We start from the raw sequence: 21,133 nt of genomic DNA, 5'->3' as shown, positions 1-21,133 counted from the left end.
TTAAACTTGACACTCTTCAGCGACCCAAGACTGAGGGAGGCCTGGCAATCCCAGATCCTTTCCTCTATTTTATTGCAGCCCAACTGCAGCATATGAAAGGGTGGGGGCAGACGGAAGAGACGGGTGTAGTGGGTCGGATAGTTTCCTGGCTGACCGGACACACGCCTCCTTTGGCGGCAGTGGATACGGCCTGTGTTGTGGGTAAGGGCAGGTTTATGCCTACTCTGCGCTTATTAAGTAGAGTATGGACTCATACAAAAGCTGTAATGGGTGTGTCTGGCTTTACTAACCTCACTCCGCTATGGAGGAACCCTCAGCTGTCAGAATTGTTTCGGCTGGAGGGTTTCTCTCTGTGGAAACGTGCTGGAGTCTTTTACGTAGCGCAGGTATGGAGGGACGGCTCTATTGTTTCCTTTGAGAAGCTTAAAGAATCCTTCCTTTTCACAAATGTAATGTTCCATAAGTATTTGCAAATTCGCCATGCATTGCAGACCCAAAATACTCTAACGCCACTAACTATGTCATCTCATCACCTTCTAGACGCTGTGGGAGATAAGGGGGTACGACGGGGGGCTATATCCTTTGCCTACTCCTCATTGATACAAGCAAAGTTCTCTGCAGTCCCTCTAACAATCAGGGATAAGTGGGTTCAGGATGTTGGCCCTATTGATGAGAGCCAATGGCGGGAGGTGTTGGAATCGGTCCCCCTATTGTCCCTATGTGAAGCCCAATGGATGCCACAACTATTTTTGCTACACAGAGTATATAAAACCCCACATCTTATGCACAAGATAGGGTACAGGTCGACGTCCCAATGTCCAAGATGTGATGAGGAGAATGCACATATACTTCACATGTTTTGGGACTGTCGGGAGTTAACTGCCTATTGGAAGGGGGTGAGGGATATAGTTCGGCAGGTTTTTGGTGTCTCTATACTACTTACACCACAACACTACATTTTAGGGTTGCTTGGTGCCCTGCATCTTGATGACTATACGGTACTAGGGGTGCAAAGGATATTGTACCAGGCACGCAAATGCATCGCCTCTAAATGGATCAATAGGGAACCACCGACCATACCTGACTTCTTGTACAGAATGAACAATATTATTAGGTTAGAAAGGGGTGTATACGTTAAAAGGAAATGTCTTCGCAAGTTTGAGCAAATCTGGGGGAGATGGTTGGACACGCCGGGCATACCCACCCAAATACTACTACAAACGTGCAGGAATCCCCTCCAGCAGTTTCTTAATGCAATGGCCAGATAGCTCATATAATAATGGTAGAACAAGACTGTAGTATTGTATGTTCCCTCCTTAACCGGATAGCTACTGGTGGGCATAAGGAGGTTTCTTACAGGTATGCAAAGAGGCTTGGAACCCCCTTGAAGGGAGTATAGATAGCTATACATGACGTACAGTGTGACCCATAGCAATTTTATGTTTGGGAATTTGCTTTATGTGTTTTTCCACTATACAAATTCTTTCTATATCTGACATCTCGCAATACCGACACGGGGTGTCGAGCAATCTGTGGGGTATGATATATTCAATAATATCATCACATACATGTGGAGGGGGGGGAGTTACTTATTTTTTTTTATGTTAAGTTTTGTCTGGTTTGATTAGTAGGAAAATGTAGAAAATGGTGGTTACATTGCAGATGTCGTTTTATTGCCTGCCCCATATATATTATGTACTAGATACTGTATGTGGTATATTTCAGCTAGATATGTACCTGAACTGATATGCTGTCCAAACATTGTATACCTGATGCGTATTGACTATGTGACTGCACTGCAATGAACATGTTAATAAAAATTATCTGATTTAAAAAAAAAGTACACAAGAGAAATGGGACATATTTAAGAGCATCCTGGGTAAATCGTGTGAACGACACATACCATATAGGAATAAACATAGTAGAAATAGGAGAAATCCAATGTGGTTAACTTCAGCTGTAAGGGGTGCAATAAATGATAAGAAACAAGCATTCAGACTACTAAAACAAGAAGGTAGTGGGGAAGCATTTAGCAACTATAGACAGAAGAATAGAATGTGTAAAACGCAAATAAAAGAAGCAAAAATAGCAACAGAAAGAAGGATAGCCACAGAAAGTAAAACGAATCCCAAAATGTTCTTTACCTATATAAACAACAAAAGACTTAAAACCGAAAATGTTGGTCCCCTCAAAAATAATCTGGGTGTAATGGTGGAGGGGGAAGAGGAAAAGGCCAATCTACTAAATACATTCTTCTCTACTGTATTCACAGAGGAGAATCCCATAACAGATGAAATGACTAGGGATAATGTAAATTCTCCCATAAATCTCACCTGCCTAACACAACAAGAAGTGGGGAAACGCCTTAAAAACATTAAAATCCATAAGTCACCGGGCCCGGAAGGTATCCATTAGTTTTGCAAGAATTAAATACTGTGTTGGACAGACCGTTATTCCTATTATTTAAAGATTCTATTATGACAGGGATTGTTCCACAGGACTGGCGCTAATGTGGTACCAACATTCAAGAAGGGGTCAAAGAGTGATCCTGGAAACTACAGGCCCGTAAGTATAACATCTATAGTAGGTAAAGTATTTGAGGGGTTTGTAAGAGATGCTATACTGGAGTATCTTAATGAAAATAATCTTATGACGCAGCACCAGCATGGATTTATGAGGGATCGGTCCTGTCAGACTAATCTGATCGACTTCTATGAAGAGGTAAGTTATAGACTGGACCTGGGGGAGGCTGTGGATGTTATCTATCTGGACTTTTCAAGGGCATTTGATACTGTGCTGCATGAAAGGTTGGTCTACAAAATGAGGATGCTGGGACTTGGGGAAAACGTATGCAAATGGGTAAGTAACTGGTTGTGTGATAGAAAACAGAGGGTGGCCATTGATGGAACATATTCAGATTGGGTTTTAGTTACTAGTGGGGTACCACAGGGGTCAGTGTTGGGTCCACTTCTTTTTAATATTTTTATTAATGATCTTGTAGAGGGGCTACAGAGTAGAATCTCCATTTTTGCAGATGATACTAAACTGGGTAAAGTAATCAGTACAGAGGAGGATAATATCATATTACAGAGGGATTTGGAGAAGCTAGAGGCTTGGGCGGAGAAATGGAAAATGAAGTTTAATGTGGATAAATGTAAGGTTATGCATTTGGGCCATAGAAATAATAAGTACAGTTATGTGCTAAATAGTAAAACACTGGGTAAAACTACTTCTGAAAAGGACCTGGGGGTATTGGTGGACAGTAAACTCAACTTTAGTGATCAGTGCCAGGCAGCGGCTGCCAAGGCTAATAAAATAATGGGATGCATCAAAAGAGGTATAGATGCTAAAGATGAGAACATAGTTTTGCCTCTTTATAAATCACTAGTCAGACCACATATGGAATACTGTGTACAGTTTTGGGCACCGGTATATAAGAAGGACATAGGTGAACTGGAGCGGGTGCAGAGGAGGGCAACAAAGGTCATTAAGGGAATGGGTGGGTTACAGTACCAGGACAGGTTATCAAGCTTGGGGTTATTTACGCTGGAAAAAAGACGTCTTAGGGGCGATCTGATCACAATGTACAAATATATGAATGGACAGTACAGAGATCTTTGTAGTGGTCTTTTTACTCCTAGGTCTGTAACCATGACAAGGGGGCATCCTCTACGTCTAGAGGAAAGAAGATTTCACAATCAACATCGACGCGGGTTCTTTACTGTACGAGCGGTAAGACTGTGGAACTATCTGCCACATTGGTTGTCATGGCTGATTCATTAAATAAGTTCAAGGGAGGCCTGGATGCTTTTCTTGAACAATATAATATTACAAGTTATGGGCATTAGATTTCCGGTGATACGTTGATCCAGGGATTGTTCTGGTTGCCATTGCAGTCGGGAGGGAGTTTTCTCCCTGTGGTGGGACAATTGTCGTCTGCCTCATAGGGGTTTTTGCCTTCCCCGGATCAACACAGTAGGATTTCCCTAGGCTGAAACTGATGGACTCTTGTCTTCTTTCAACCTTATTTACTATGATATATTTTTTACTAAAATTCTTTTTTGCAATTATTAATAAAATGGGCCTAATGTGACGCTTTTACCGGTTTTATTTTTCACCTACGGGGCTGTATGGGGTGTCATTTTTTCTGCCATGATCTCTAGTTTTTATTAATACTATATGTGTGAAGATCGGACGTTTTGATCACTTTTTATAAAAAATTTATATATATATATATATATATATATATATATATAATGTAACAAAAAAATTTGTAATCCTGGCACTTTTTTCCCTCTTTTCGTCCACACCGTTAGTGATGACGATTGTTATATTTTAATAGATCGGACAATTACGCACGCTATGGTATATTATATGTTTATTTATTTTTATATGTTTTATTTATATAATGGGAAAGGGGGTGATTTAATCTTTTATACAGACATTTTTACTTTTTTTTTTTAAACACATTTTAAGTCCCCTTTGGGGGACTTTTACATACAATTATTACATTATACACACTGATCATTGCTATGCCATAGGCATAGCATTGATCAGTGTGATAGGCGCTCTGCTGATTAATGAAATCCTATACAAAAAGGCCACTACTAGTATTTTCAAAATATAAGTCACTTTATTAATGTCAATTAAGAATAAAATCACACAATGGGTACTCTCAAGAACAACAAGAAACGCAAAACGTGCATTAGTGGTGGTCGCACGCAGCTTACATCAGGTACTGTCTTTTAGGTCCTATGGATTAAATTTTCTATGTAACCCAGAACTGTCTTATTTATTATAGCACTGTGTTCATCCGGGACTTGTGCAATAGCAGGCATTTAGTATTTTTTTTGTGTAAGAAAATTTCAGCCAATGCAACATTGCAAGGATTGATAGGGGTTTATTTTGGTATCCCCAAACTGGCAGGTAGTATATTATAGCACCTTATATAGGTAGATTATTCTGTTTTACTATTCTTGTTGTTCTTGTTGTTCTGGGTCAGGTCAGGTGGTCTCTGCTCTGCTGATAAAGCCTGCCTGGGGAAGACTTAATCATCAGAGCACCGATTGGACCGCACAGAGGAAGGGGAGAGACCTCCGGCGGTCCGCTAAGTCACGCTGTGGGGGTACCGATCGTTAAGTGACAGAGGACAGCAGCCTGTCATTAATGGTGAGGGCTGGGCTGCTCACTGCAGCTGGCCCCCACCTCCTATGGAGCGCACTTCATAGCCCAGGACGTACCGGTACGCCCAGGGTCGTCTGGGGACAGTGACCCATGGCGTACCGATACGTCCAAAGTTATCTAGGGGTTAAAGCATGAAAAAAATATAAAAATAATGAAATAATAAACATGTTTCTGTTTTCTCATCAACTTCCTATGAGGAACATGGCTTTGGCAATAGAATACTTTGCATGTGGAAAACTGATTATATCACATCTGTCACTGTAAGTGAAAAATTTATATAGTTAAAAGAGGTTAACTTTTCATTCAGGGTAATGAGAATAGAAAGGAAAATTTGACAAATATAATACAAATCATTAAGTTTATGAACAAAAAAATAATAATTTGTGGGATATTTTTAAACACTGTCTAAAAACTCCAACAAAGAGCAAAGTATTACAAGTCAAAGTTCAGCCAAAGTTCCTTTGGATGTGCAAATACACTTTGTGAAAGCAAACAGCTCGCGTAAGTGCCTATTAGTAATTTATCTTTATTTTCTTTTTTTTGTCTTGTTAATTTTAAAGGTAGAATAAGGACATTATAATGTTAGCTAGACGTTATATGATATGGGCTTACACTGAGGACAATTTTTACATTTCTAAGAAGGGGTAAAACTTATGATACAAGGAAAAAAGACCTTTTTTTTTTGTTTTGTACGCTTCCTCCAGGTAAGAAAAAACACATTGCATTAAATCTGTCTGTATACAATTGTAATACAATGTTATCGTATGTTATTTTTTTTATTTGATATTGCAGAAATAGTAAAATGTATTAATAATAAATAATAACAACCACCACCACCACTACAACAACAACAGTATTGTACTTATATTCTATCTATCTATCTATCTATCTATCTATCTATCTATCTATCTATCTTACTTAAAGGCTGATATATTAGTAACATTTTAAAATTTAATTTAATTTAAAAGTTTAACATATCTACACATAGCTACAGAGAATATTTTGGTAATTTCTGTCATTATTTAACAATTAATTAGTCATATGCTTTAATTAATAATGTGAATTTCATGGTTTTCAGTAATGTTGTTGCATATTTCACATTGTGGTCTATTGGTGGTAGTTTCAAAATATGTTATTAGTCCTTATCATTTACATAGTATACATAACATATCCCAGTGCAACATTAACTCCAAAGGTACACATCACTTTGACAGCACAACTTGCTTTACATGCTTTATCTCTAGTATTAAGCTGATGTGGGTGACCAAAACAATTATGGGCTAAGTTATTTTTTAGTTGTTCAAACAATTTAGTTCTTTTGTCACCACCCTTTTATTCACCATTTTTACTATTAAATTCAATGGACTTTTCAGTTAAAGACACATCCAAAGGCCAGTTAGTCCACCTAAACTAGAATAATGTACCAACAGCTGTCAGCGCAATGACAGTGAAACATCAAAATGACAGATGTCATTTTGGACTAAAAATGACAGACGTGTGAGTTGCTGGTCCAGCTAGTAGGTTTCTCCAACCTGCAAATAGGATGGAGAAAAAAGAAAAACTGTGTGTGAACAACCAAAAAATAACGTCCACTGTTTGCAATAGATGTCCAAAAATAATTGACATGATCATTATTCTGACGTCCGCGCACACAACGTCTGTGTGCATTGGAAGTCCGTCATCCCATTGACTTCAATGAATTGCATTGTTAAATCGCAATGTTAAAGGCAAAAACGGACATCTCTTTAAATAGAAAAGGCAGCTGCCTTTTTACTGTTTTTGACATTGTGTGAACATAGCCAAAAGCAGCCATCATTTGGATGGTGCGTTAAACATTATTCTTAAGGGATTAAAAATATGTGTTGTGTTTTGGCACTGACGCAACTTTAAAATTATAGAGCACAGTGTGCTATATCAGTAATAGTTTTATTCTATATATTGTGGTATTTATGAAAAAAGTAAATTTTTATAATTACAACAATGTAAGAAACAATTTTTTCTTTTAGATAAACAATGAAGTTAATACAGCTTTGCAGTTTCTTACTATATGGACTCTTCCTTAATGCGCACACTACTACAGATAATGCCAGATGTGAGGAAGTTTCCAATACCTGTGCCGTTATATCATGTGGTACACATAGCCACAGTGGATTTCCTGGAAGGGATGGAAGAGATGGCAAGGAAGGACCAAAAGGAGAAAAGGGAGATAAAGGTAACTGATCTGATTGCAATTTAAAGGGGAACTATCAGGATCTGATTTGCATATTTGCTGTTATTAAACTGCTCCAAAACGTTGGGACTGATGGGGAAAAAAAGACCAGCGCTGTTAACATGAGTTACACAGCTGCAGGGGGATATCAGCAGGTTTGTTTTTACGGACCTGCTGATAAAAACAGAAGCATAGGACGTTTGGATTCTCTGTGCAGAATAGTTTTAGTGTTCTTGCTGATATAGATAAAGATGCTGTTGCTGTTGGAGACATGGCTGCTCAGGTGATTCCCAATGGGGATGTTGTTTTGGATGGGCCACTGAGGGCAGAAGGAAAGGTTAGTAAGGAGAGAACTCATCTTCTTGTTGGTGACTCTATTGTTAGAGGTGTTGTTGTAGGACAGGAGGAGGGAGTGTTTAGAGAGGTGAGATGTCTCCCAGGTGCTACGGTCAGCAGGGATAGGAGATGGATTGTGAACATTGTGAAGGCTGCTAGTATAGATAGCAAGGTTGATCTGGTGGTTCATCTTGGAACCAATGACTTATCCCAAGGAGATGTGGATTTGGTTAAAAAGGAATTTCAAGACTTTTAGCCTGGAGCTGAGCAAGATAACGGATTCTGTGACATTTTCAGAGGTTTTGCCGGTCTGTAATCAGAACAACAAGGCATGTCGTATCTCAGAGTTTAATGCATGGTTAAGGCAGTGGTGTAAGGCTAAAGGTTTTGGGTTTGTTAGTCAAAGCTGTTGCAAGTGGTCCAAAAAGGAGATGTTCAAGAGGGATGGTTTGCATCCATCACACATAGGTACACAGGTACTTGGTGAGGAATTCAGATTGTTTTTGGACAGACATTTAAACTAAATGAAGGGGACAGTATAATAGAGGAGGAGGATTTCTGTCCCCGACCAGTAAAGACAAATAAGTTTATTCGGATTTGCGAAAGCGCAATGGTTGGTGCTGTAGACAAAGTGGTTGGTGCAGTTGATGCAGTTGTTGGTGCTGTAGAGGCAATGGTTGGTGTGGTTATTGTTGGTAAGAAAGATGCTGTTGGTGCGGTAGAGGGAGTTGGGAAGGTATTATGAAGCTTAGTAATCTTCGGGCAATGTGTACAAATGCTCGCAGCTTAGGAAACAAGATCTGTGAGCTGACGGCCATTATATCTAGAGATGATTTGGACCTTGTTGCTGTAACAGAGACCTGGTTCAAAGAGTCTAATGATTGGGAAATAGCCATACCGGGATATATTTTGTACAGGAAAGACAGAGCAGAGAGAAGGGGAGGCGGCGTAGCCATTTATGTTAGGGATAGTCTTAAATCGACAGTCATCCAGAATACATATAAAGAGCTGGAGACTCTCTGGGTTTGCATGCAGTCCAAAGAGGGATCTGTTATTAGAATAGGTGTTATCTATAGGCCTCCGGGGCAAAGTGAGGACTATGATAACATGCTGATGGATGAAATTACTAAAATGTCATTAAAGGGGGACATTGTAGTTATGGGTGACTTCAACATGCCAGATGTGGATTGGAATATCCCTTCTGCACTTACATGTAAAAGAAAGAATATAATAGAGACCCTTACAGGGGCATCTCTAAAACAGCTTGTGAAGTCACCAACCAGAGGAGAGATTCTAGATTTAGTATTTACTAATGGGGATTGGGTTTCTGAAGTTAGAGTGGAAGAAAATTTAGGTTCCAGTGACCACCAGTGTTTATGGTTTGACGTACAAACTGACTACGTCCAATCCCATACTACAACAAGAGTATTGGATTTTAGGAAGACAGATTTTAAGAAAATGGGAGAGTATTTCGATACAGAATTAAGGGTGGGATAAAACATCGGGAGCTAGCACTCAGTGGGCAGAATTAAAAAATGCCATATTAAAGGCAACTAGACTATATGTATGAGAAGTTAGCAAAAGTAAAAGGAAGAAGAATGCATTATGGTTTACTAGAGTGGTTAAGGCCATTGTAAAGGGGAAAAAGGCAGTATAAAGAGACTGGAAATGAAGCTGGCAGAGACGTGTAAAAGTATACAGAAGGAGGCAAAGCAAATTATAAATGCTGCTAAAGCCTCAAAAGAAGAAGAAATGGCAAAATCTGTTAAGCAGGGGAATAAAACCTTTTTCAGATATATAAGTGACAGAATGGTTGGACACAGCATTGCCTCCAGCTATATGGGTTCAGCTCCAGTATTTTCAGAGGCTGAAGTTGCAGAGGAACTTGCCCGTTTAAAGCTGAATAAGGCGATGGGTCCAGATGGCGTCCATCCCAGGGTTCTTAAAGAACTCAGATCTGTGATTGTTGCCCCCCTGACAGATCTGTATAACCAATCCCTGCTAACAGGAGATGTCCCCAATGATTGGAGAACAGCCAATGTAATACCAATCCACAAGAAGGGGGGTAGAGAAGAGCCCAGTAACTACAGGCCAGTGAGCTTAACATCTGTAGTAGTGAAAATGATGGAAACTCTTCTAAAAAAGTAGATAATCGATCACCTAAGAAACAACTATTTGATGGATCCAAACCAGCATGGCTTTACTGCAGGCCGATCATGTCAGACTAATCTCATTGATTTCTTTGATTATGCCACAAAAGTGTTGGATGAAGGTGGAGCTGTGGATATTGCCTATCTGGACTTCAGCAAAGCTTTTGATACAGTTCCCCATAAAGAGCTGATAGAGAAGTTGGAGAAAAGTGGACTTAATCCCTGGATAGTTGAGTGGATTTGTGGTTGGTTGAAGGATAGATATCAGAGGGTTGTTGTTAATGGTGTATATTTAGAGCAGAGACTGGTTACAAGTGGTGTGCCACAAGGGTCCGTTCTGGGTCCTATTCTTTTTAATATGTTTGTAAGGGTTGGTAGGTAAAGTTTGTCTGTTTGCTGACGACACAAAAGTGTGCAATAGGGTTGATATTCCTGGAGGTGTCACTAATATGGAAAATGATTTAGCTTTGCTAGATAAGTGGTCCAAACAGTGGAAATTGAAGTTCAACGTTTCCAAATGTAAAATAATGCACTTGGGGAGGAGGAATCCTCTATCCGAGTATCACATCGGCAGTACTGTGTTGGAAAAGACTTCAGAAGAGAAGGATTTAGGGGTAGTGATTTTTGACAGCCTTAAAATGAGTCACCAGTGCAACCAGGCGCTGGGGAAAGCAAATCGTATGATGGGGTGTATAGCTAGAGGTATAACCAGTAGGAAGCGGGAGATTGTAATCCCACTGTATAGAGCTCTGGGGAGGCCACATCTGGAATACTGTGTCCAGTTCTGGAGTCCTCATCTAAAAAAGGACATTGATAAAATAGAACGGGTCCAAAGACTGGCTACAAAAATGGTGGGAGGGTGGGAGTCCTAAACCATATCAGGAAAGACTTAAGGATTTTAATCTGTATAGTCTGGAGGAAAGAAGGGAAAGGGGGGACATGATTGAAACCTTTAAGTATGTTAAGAGACTAAATAAGGTTCAAGAGGGGCGTGTTTTCAGTAAAAAAACTAAGCTCAAGAACAAGAGGACACAGTGAGAGGTTAGTTGGGGGAAAGATCAGAAGCAATGTGAGAAAATATTTTACTGAAGGAGTAGTAGATACCTGGAACAAACTTCTAGCAGAGGTGGTTGGTAAATCTACAATAACAGAATTTAAACATATATCTATCCTAAGATAATAAGAAAGAAAATACTAGATGGACCCTGTGGTCTTTTTCTGCCGACAATCTTCTATGTTTCTAGTTCCCCTTTAATAATTATGAATTGCTGTGTCCTTGTTAACTGTTGACGGAACCGTTGCAGACCTGAACATACTGTATATGTATTACACTTTTCATGCTGTAGTGTTGGCTCTATGCACTTTGTGAAGAGCTGTGTATGTGATCAGTGATGCATACACATCACTAGTCGCTTACACATTAGTTCCTGTGGAGGACTACACAAACAGCATAGAGGACCGTGTAAACTTCAAAATTGCTCTGCTCTGTGCTTACCTTTTAGCTTGGCCTGTGACTGTATTAGGTGAGGGATGAGATTTTCTGCTTAGAGGCAAGAGGTAGGCCAAATTGTAACAATTATGAGGATTGTGCACCAAAATCTGGTGCACCTTCTGCTCCTGACTAAGTATACAAGAACTCTCACACCCAAATCGAAATGACCAGCTTCTTTGCTGTGTCACACCCTACAAGGCCTCTCTTACTGCTGCTCAGGGACTTGTAATGAAATAGGGAGTGCTAGGAGTAAAGTACTTATAGAAATAGGTAGCTATTACCTGTAACAATATGTGTGCAAATCTCTGAATACTGAGTGATGCCATAGAAATAGTAGAGTGGATGCACATTTTGGGTGAGAAAAGGAATTTACACCTTGAGCCAAAGACGTAGCTAAAGGTTCACAGGCTCACGATGCAAATGCTTGGCTTGGGGTCCACCCCCCCCCCCCCCCCCCACCTATGATGTTATAGATGTGTTGTCTCCAATATATGCGTATATACTGTACGTACATACAGTTTTGCTCAAAAGTTTACATTACCAGGCAGAATTTTTGTTTTCTTTTCCTTTTTTTCAGCGAATATGAGTGATAACACAAGACTTTTTTTTACACATATGGTTAGTGGTTGGGTAAAGTCACTTATTGTCAAACTACTGTGTTTTCTCTTTTTAAATCATAATGACAACCAAAAACATCCAAATGACCCTGATCAAAAGTTTACATAACCCAGTTCTTAATTCGATGTATTGCCCCCTCTAACATGACGACAACTTGAAGTCTTTTGTGGTAGTTGTTGATGAGGTTCTTTATTTTCTCAGTTGGTAAAGCTGCCCATACTTCTTGTCAAAAAGCCTGTAGTTTCTCTAAATTCCTGGGCAGTGAACTGCGCACTTGAGAGCTCCCCAGAGTGGCTCAATGATATTGAGGTCAGGAGACTCAGATGGCCACTCCAGAACCTTCCCTTTGTTCTACTGTGGCCAGTGATCATTGTCATGCTGGAAAGTCCAAGTACATCCCATACGCAGCCTCCGGGCTGATGAGTGTAAATTTGCCTCCATTATTTGCTGATAACGTGTTGCATTCATCTTTCCTTCAGCTTAGACCAGGTTTCCTGTGCCTTTGTAGCTCACACATCCCCAAAACATAAGTGATCCATCTCCGTGCTTTACAGTAGATATGGTGTTCCTTTCATCATAGGCCTTGTTGACACCTGTCCAAATGTCGAAACAACAAAAAGGTGCCCAAGTTAATTTTAGTCCAAGCGCACCAAAGATACTAATCAAGCAAAAAAAAAAAAAAATAGATCCACAAAGGAATCACAAAGAAATGCAGGACAGTCAGAGATAAATATTATTGTATTCTTTATTCAAGTACTTCATATTCAATAAAATTAATTAAAAAATAAGGGACGTGAAACAGAATGTAATGTTAATGGTTGTTGCCAAAAACTTACATTTTGGTCTCATCACTCCAAATGACCTTGTTCCAGAAGTTTTAAGGCTTATCTCTGTGCTGTTTGGCATATTGTAGGCAAGATACTTCGTGGCATTTGCGCAATAAAGGGTGTTTATGTTATTTGTGGGATTTTCTTTGCATCCCGAACGATTTTCCTGGCAGTTGTGGCTAAAATTTCTGTTGGTCTACCTGACTGTGGTTTAGTTTTTACAGAGCCCCTGGTTTTGATATTTGTTAATCATAGTTTGTACACTGCTGACTGGCATTATCAATTCCTTGTATATTAGAACAAAGTGAAGGTTTTGGAGTGGCCATGTCAGTCCTAACCTCAATATCGATAAGCCACTTTTGGGAGCTCTAAAGCGCGCAGTTCATGCAAGACAGCCCAGGAATTCACAGGAACTGGAGGCTTTTTGCCAAGAAGAATGGGCAGCTTTACAATCTGAGAAAATAAAGAGCCTCATCCACAACTACCACAAAAGACTTCACGCTTTGATTTATGTTAGAGGGGGCAATACAAGTTATTAAGAACTGGGTAGGTAAACCTTTGATCAGGGTCATTTGGATGTTTTAAAACAAGAAAACACAATAGATTGACTATAAATGGCTTCACCCAACCACTAACCATGAGTGGAAAAAAAGTTTTTGCGCTATCATTCATATTCTCCAAAAAAGGACAAGAAAGCAAAAATCTTGCCGGGGTATGTGAACTTTTGATCACAACTGTATATATATATTTTTGTTCATGCTGTGATAAGCTGCCTCAGGACAATAAAGGAACCAATCAGCGCAATTGTGCCGATTGGGCTCCCAAAACGGCTGCACAAACCTCGCAGACATGTCTCCTGTGCCAAGGTTTTCGGGCTCAGTAGACTTCATGTCAAGTAAAATGCTTTTTAATCCTACGTGTGAGGCAGGGGAAGAGCCGTGAACTAGTCAACTGGGCTGTGACTAGTCACGGCTCTCTTTCATGTCAGCACAGACAGAGAGCCATGACTAGTCAAAGCCCAGATGACTAGTTCTTGTCTCTCTCCCTGCCTCGCGTGCAGGATTAAAAAGCATTTTACCCTACAAAGTCAGCAACCCCTGACACCATAGGACACTCGGCTGCGAAGTCTGTGCAGTCGTTCTGGGAGCCCATTCAGCACAAATGTGCGTATTGGTTCCCTTTAAATACAATCTTTTGAGAGCTAAGTATGGGCAGCATGGGCAGATACCAAACTGAAAGGAAGGGGTTAACACAGTTCTTATCTTCTCTGCTGCTCCTGTCAGTGCAGCCTGACTTCTTTGACTTCTAACCCCCTCTGCCCCTTCAGTTGTCGGTGCACAGACCTCTGTATCCTGCTGAGCATTGGAGTTAAAATTTAGCAGATCAGAATAAGCAGTCAGCCTTGAAGAGGTGATGGGGGGGGGGGGGGGGCTTGGGGCAGTGGTGACGGGCTTTAGCAGATGGGCTTTGGTGTTTCTGCTAGGCATTTGAAAGGGTAGCACAGGTGTGGGTGCAGCTGTAGTAACAAAAATAAAACCAGAAATAAGCTTTTGCTTGTGACTTTAGTGCAATACAGTAGGAAAACACAGCAGTCTTAGCAAGTGCAGGTGACAGCAGTGACTAGAGAGGTAGCAGAGGGAGGTAGAAGTGTGACTTGGATTAGAAGCAGGTATGGGGACCGTCTTAGCCTTATGTGTACTTGTGTGCTGGGATGAGTGTGGGGAATAGTAGGAGAGAATATACGTACTCACGAATAGCTATGTCTAGATGCTGTATGTGACTGCCTTCTGCCCAACCAGTTCAGAGAGTGCCAGGTTGGTTAATTTGAGCTCCAGGCCTTTACAACTGGGCGTTGCAGACTTCTCAAGACTTCCCAGGATAGCCGGGTGACTTCAGTAAGATACTACGGCTTTCCCACTCTTTTTCTTACTGTGTACCAATTCCTGGTGCTTGGTAACTGCCCGGCGAATAGTAGAGAAGGATCCCTGGCATGGACAAGGTGTTCCTTAGAGGACGGTTACCCCCATCTGTGGGTTTAGCACTGCATTCTAAGAATAGTCTTAGACTTGCTTTTGTCTTAATCCATCCACTTCACAACTACTGACAAAATACCTCCCACCAGGAACTAACTAAGCTTATATAGGGTTCACCGGGTCTAACCTCTTATTGACGGGACTGTCCAATGAGAACGGAGAAGTTAACCCTTCACCTTCAGCTGTGCCCATACAGTTTAGGGGAGAGTGAGACACCTTGTGGTGAAAGTTCTAACACCAGCTTCATCCCCTTTGTGTGACACCTGACAGACATTTTACCTAGGTGACACACAAGACTTAGTAGACCACCTGTACCGAGACATTACATTGGGCCCTCCTGATTTATGTGCCTGGTTGCAGCTGCACCCCCTGTGATCCCTATAGCTACCACCCTGGCTTGAACACCTTCTCATCTTTCCCATACAGTTATCAATAGTACAGTACCTACAAGTTACTATCACAAGTAAGTAGTAGCACTGCCAAATATACTTTGAAGAATTAGGGAGAAGGTTGGGATTATTGGAATTGCCCTCAAGGGATGGAAAGAGACAATTGCAGCCCCCTCTATGTTTGTTCATGCTGCAATGCCACTAGGGTTTATCAATGACAGTATACATTCAAGCAAAATATTATTACATAATTGATTTAATCTTCGATTTCTACTATCTCACACAGGTGCGCAGGGATCCCGAGGAATTCAGGGGCCTCCTGGAAAACTTGGCCCCCCTGGAGTTAAGGGAGAGAAAGGCTCTGTTGGGCAAAAAGGAGAGCAGGGTGTTAGTGCTACCTCTGGTAAATTAAGGACAATTATAGTGGTTTGAAATATATTTTGTCTTTTGTTTAACTGCTGGGAACCTGCTGGGAATTGAAGTTTCCTGCTATTATTACGGCTCCGTGTCGCTCATCAAAAAATATGTGCACTCTTAACACAACTGTATTTTAATAGTTTCAATGCATCTACATATAGGAGAGTGGCCATCTGGAAAAGAGTAATGCAGGGCTACAGAATCAGGTGATAAACAGGGCTTCTTTATAGCCTGCATCAAGGAGATAGATAAGTCCATATAAAGGCTATGCTCACACAATGTCAAAAATTAAGAAAAAGGCGCCCGATTTTGCTATTTAAAAAAACGTCAGTTTTTGCCGCGATTTAACTGACTGCAATGGCAATGCATTGAAGTCAATGGGAAGACGGACGTCCAATGCACACAATGCATTGAATAACGGAAGTTTTTACCGCTGAAGTCAAAATAGTGAACATGATCATTATTTTCGGACGTCTTTTGCAAGCAGTGGACGTTTTTATTAGTTGTTCACACACAGTTTTCCTTTTGTCACGGTTCTTTCTCCGTTTTACTATTAAACTCAATGGACTTTTCAATTAAGCCGTATCCAAAGGCCAATTAGTAACCCTAACTAGAATAATGTACCAACAGCCATCATTGCACTAAAGGGAAGCCAAGCATCTCAATGACGGCCGTTATTTTAGACTCAAAATGAGGATGATATTTAAAACGGAGCTGAAAAATGTTGTGTGAACATAGCCAAGAGGTGTACAAACAAAACAGTAGTGCATTTTTATTAATATAAATGCACGGAAACTAGAATTTCAATTAGAAATAAGCAAATCTTCTGAATTTTTTTTTGGGTGCATTCACACTTACAGGATCCGCAGCAAACTTATTTATTGACACTGCTTAATTGCATGGCAGTGAATGGGACAACAGCCGCAGTGTATATGCACAGTATACACTATGGCTGTTGTTTACTGCGGCCACAGAAAATAATTGAAAGGTCTATTTTCTATGGCTGGAGTTTAGTGAACAGTGGCTGTAGAAAATAGGCTGTGTTCACAGTGTAAAGTATGGCTTGAGGCTGTACTTTATACTGTGGTCAATGGTAAATTTAATTGCGGAAACATCTGAATGTGCCTGCATTCCAGTTAAAATAAAATTATGTTCATCCGGCCGATACTGCAGTATCGGCCTGGTGAACATGTAAGACAGCGGCTGTTGTTTGACACAGCTGTGTCTAACAATGGCTGCTATTTTTACAGAATGTGAACATGGCCTAAATGAGCAATTGGATTTCATTCAGATTCAACTGTTAATTTAAAATGTCACTGTTGTTATAACTTTTAAAATCTAAACAGTAGGTGTGAAATAAAGCTAGTTTGCAATATACATGCATTATTTTTTTGTTGTTATCATGCTGTAAAACAAAGCTGAACTTACCCGATATCCAGGTCCAGTCTCCTGAAGGCAGATTTTATGACTTGTGCTGGTGGAAAAAAAGAGACTAAACACAGGAATTCCGGACAGTACAGTGACGGCTCTATGTGTCCATCAGTCACATGACTGCCTTCTCTCTGTGAGCGCTCAGATGGCCTGGGATACAAAGGACTTCCTATTTTCTTATTTTTTGAGAACAAAAAAAGAGTCAGAAAAAAGGAAGTGCCGCCTTTTTCATGATAACTAAAAAATAAACAATGAATGTAAATTACAAACTTGCTTTATATCACATCAACTGTTGATTTAGATTTTGAAAGTTATAACGACAGTGACTTTTTAAATTTGTACAGGGGGCAATCACTGAAACTATGCACATGAACAGAGACTTCTTTGTGTAGTTTCCATGATGCCCTGATACTGTAGGTAATTTTTCCACCCCAGGTTCATTATGGACCTGTATGGACCTTACATAAGAAGAGGAGGTAAAACTAAATTTCCTGCAGTATAAAATACATGGATTAACTGGATGCCAAATGAGGAAACTGATTGCTTTTTAGTTTAATATCAGCAATTAATTTTACAAAACGTAACCACTGCTTCATTGCATTTGCTAGGCAGGCACTCTTCACTCGGCCCATGAAAAGTTCACTAGATTGTGACTGATATTTCAGGGAAATATGAAAGGGAATTGATTCTAAACCAATTGATTTTCTCTTGTTCAATTGGCAGGCTCCAAATCTAGGTTAAAGGGGTTATCCAGTGCTACAAAAACATGGCGACTTTTTCCCCGCTCTTGTCTCCAGATTGGGTGGAGTTTGAAACTCAGTTCCATTGAAGTAAATGGAGCTTAATTGCAAACAACACCTAAACTGGAGACAAGAGTGGAGCAAAAGTGGCCGTGTTTTTGCAGCACTGGATAACCCCTTTAAGTACCTAAATAAAGTAATATCTGTTTATAGCTCAGAATATTTCTGCAATATGAATAGATTAGCAGCATTTGCCTATACTGTATACCCGTATTGTGGACGTGAAAGGGTTAAGGAAGCCCCCCTTTTTTTTTAAAGGTAAACCTGTCCATTTTGTTTCTTACTACAGTATGCATTAAGATATTCAATTTACTATGACATGAATAGTAATTATTTATTTCTTTGACAGAGGTTGATGTTGTTAAAGAACAACTAAATGCATTTAAAAAAGAACTAGAGACATTTCAAGCAAGCCTTACAAAGTACAAAAAAAGTAATCAGACCTTGCTCTATATGTGTCTTTCATTCTGAATCTTTTATATACTCTTTGGCTAAAATGAAACATGGCTGATTGTTGCAGAAGTGTCTATGATTGTCCCATTCTTCTGACTGACTTTTGGTCCCGGTAATTTGTGCAACCAATCTGTTAAATACTGTATATAAAAAGTCTAATAGTATGCCCTTCTAATTGAAACAATACATACGCTAAGGATATATAGCAACAAAAATAATAATCAAGAAGATGATTATTTTTAGAGACATATACAGAGGCATATTTTCTGCATCGCGATTTGGGAAAATAGATTAGTAGGCATCAGACTCCTAGAAGAAAAATAGAGGTTTTTATAGGGCAGTATGTATGTACAAGAGTTGGTTCCTGCACAGGGTAAACCTGAGAAAGGTTCCCACCTTATTTAGTTGTGTAAGAGATGCATCTACTCATGAAAGTCTTGAAATTATAGGAGAATGCCATCACCTCTGGGTGTCTGTAGAGGTGGATTGGATGTTACCTTCTCAAACAACTGGGTTGCAGAAGGAACAAAGGCACAAACACTCCACGAAAACTGGACTTAGATGTAGACTGAGGAAGGAGCTTTCCTGCTCTGGAACAAATTACAGCATGTTGCTGTAATAGATGTTAATTTCCCTAATTTAAACCAATAAATATTGAAAAACAAGTCCAGTCTTATGGTGTAGGTTTGTGGGGGTACTGGGTATCAGTTCCCCACCAATCTGATCCTGTATATTGATGTACTATCCTAATAATAAACCATTGAATTGGATTTTACCAATCAGGACAGAAGGATAAATTCTCTTTCTATGACCCCTAAGTTAATACCCCTCCCCTTTGTTTGCGAACATTGTACTTCCTAAATGAAATGAAGTCCATAGTAGAAGCATGTTAAAAGCCTATGGTATACACGTACTTACAACTCTACCACATTGTACCTGGCATATTATATATAAAAAAAAATACTAAACAATGCACAACAACCCCTTTGAAGTGAATCTTTACCCACAATCTGCCTACCCTTGTACCTTCAGATAGCTGCTTTAATCCAAGATCTGTCCTGGGGTCCGTTCAGTAGCTGATGCAGTTATTGTCCTAAAAAACAATTTTTAAACTTGCAGCCCTGTGTCAAACTGCCATGGCCTAAAGTGTCTTTGCACTGGCTGGCACAACCTCTCTGTCCCTCCTCCTCCTGCCCTCTTCATTTTTGCCCCCAGGCAGGTATTCTCCTATTCATCAGCTGTGTGAACACTGCACATGGGCTGGATGGTTAAGGCACCTGTGCAATGTTCACTGCTGAGGAATAGTAAAAATCCTGCCAGTGGCATTCCTAATCATGAAGAGGGTGGGGAGGAGGGACAGAGGGGTGGTGCAAAGTAAGGGCACAGAAACTCTAGGCCACAGCAGTTTGACACAGGGCTGCAAGTTTAAAAGTTGTTTTTTAGGACAATAACTGCATCACCTGCTGAACGGACCCCAGGACAGATCTTGGATTAAAAGCAGCTATCCGAAGGTACAAGAGTTGCTTTAAAGCAGTTATGTTGAGATTAGAGAGAAACATTTTTTCTTCCTAAACAATTGTTGTCCATGGGCTATGGTTGGCATTGCAAGAAATGGGGAAATTAGGGGAGATGGGGAAATAATGACAGAAGTTTCCTTTTCATAAACCTTTCTAGGTTTCCACATATGTATTTCCAATGCAGTGAAAATCATGTCCCCATTTCCACCCCAATAGCTGTGCAAAGCTGCCGGCATTATCTGCAACATCGCACAGCTGTTGAACCTTAAATGTTAGAACCCATTTTGAATGCATATGTGGAAACTCAGCCTTACTCATTTGGAATTTAAACCTCAACCTGGTCAAAAGGTCATAAAAAAAATAGCATGCTCAAATTTGTTTCCAACTTTATAAATGTCATTCTTCTCTCATTCTTTCCCCCTATTTTTTTTTTACATTTTGGAATATAAAAATATCTGATTTTTACTGTTTCAGTTCTTCTGTTCCATGGTGGTAAACAGTCTGGAGACAAAGTGTTTGTTACCAATGGCTTAGAAGAAAATTTTGAAAATGCTCAGAAGACCTGCAGAGAAGCTGGTGGTGCCCTAGCAACTCCAAGAAGTGCAGCAGAAAATATTGCCACACAAGAGATACTCCACACCAAGGGGGAGTCAAGCAAAGCTTTTTTGGGTATATCAGACTTGCAAGTAGAAGGTATATTTAGATACATAACAGGTGAAAAGATCATATTTACCAACTGGAACCTAGGAGAGCCCAATAATAGCAAGGACAATGAGGACTGTGTGGAGATTCAAGACAATGGCAAATGGAATGACATTCCTTGCAATCTGCTTCGACTTGTTATATGTGAATTCCAATAAATTTATTTAAACAGGACAGTGTGTACCATAAAAGATCAGATTACAGTCCTATGCACACCAATACAGATCTGCACAGCTTCCATGCTCTACTGTACAGACACCTTTGACGTCCATTTGTACAGAAATATTCTCCCATAATAGTTGGAGTGTTCTGCATTTGTCAACATTATATGGAATTCAGTTTAATAAAAAACAAAACAAACCCCTCTGTATGTTGCTCAGTGGCCTTAATATAAAGTGTTAGAGTCTGGAAATAAAGAGGTCTCTATGGCTTTCCCCTCAATAGATCATAAAACAAACTTAGAAAGTTACATCTGCAGTCTCACCTGCTACCTTATCCCCCTTCAGAGCCAGACAAATTTTAATTTTTACTTTTTTTTTTACTTCTGCCATTCTAAAGCTATGTTGACACTTCAT

General features: G+C 39.9%; 1 protein-coding gene across 3 annotated transcripts; it reads left to right on the top strand.

Moving 5' to 3' along the window:
* The first annotated feature begins 5,599 nt into the window (after positions 1-5,599).
* LOC138798687 (mannose-binding protein C-like) lies at positions 5,600-20,918 on the top strand. Of its 3 annotated transcripts, none has more exons than XM_069979228.1 (5): positions 5,600-5,685; positions 7,191-7,396; positions 15,525-15,641; positions 18,236-18,319; positions 20,331-20,918. In XM_069979228.1, the coding sequence occupies exons 2-5, from the start codon at positions 7,198-7,200 to the stop codon at positions 20,714-20,716; spliced, it is 786 nt and encodes a 261-aa protein (XP_069835329.1). In that variant the 5' UTR covers positions 5,600-5,685; positions 7,191-7,197; the 3' UTR covers positions 20,717-20,918. The 3 variants fall into 3 exon arrangements, with proteins under 3 accessions (XP_069835329.1, XP_069835331.1, XP_069835330.1); XM_069979229.1 differs by lacking the exon at positions 5,600-5,685 and adding an exon at positions 5,693-5,888; XM_069979230.1 differs by lacking the exon at positions 18,236-18,319.
* The last annotated feature ends 215 nt before the right edge of the window (positions 20,919-21,133 follow it).

This window comes from Dendropsophus ebraccatus, chromosome 8 (genome assembly GCF_027789765.1).
Source record: "Dendropsophus ebraccatus isolate aDenEbr1 chromosome 8, aDenEbr1.pat, whole genome shotgun sequence".
Taxonomy (NCBI): domain Eukaryota; kingdom Metazoa; phylum Chordata; class Amphibia; order Anura; family Hylidae; genus Dendropsophus; species Dendropsophus ebraccatus.
This window is presented reverse-complemented; position numbering and strand designations above follow the sequence as displayed.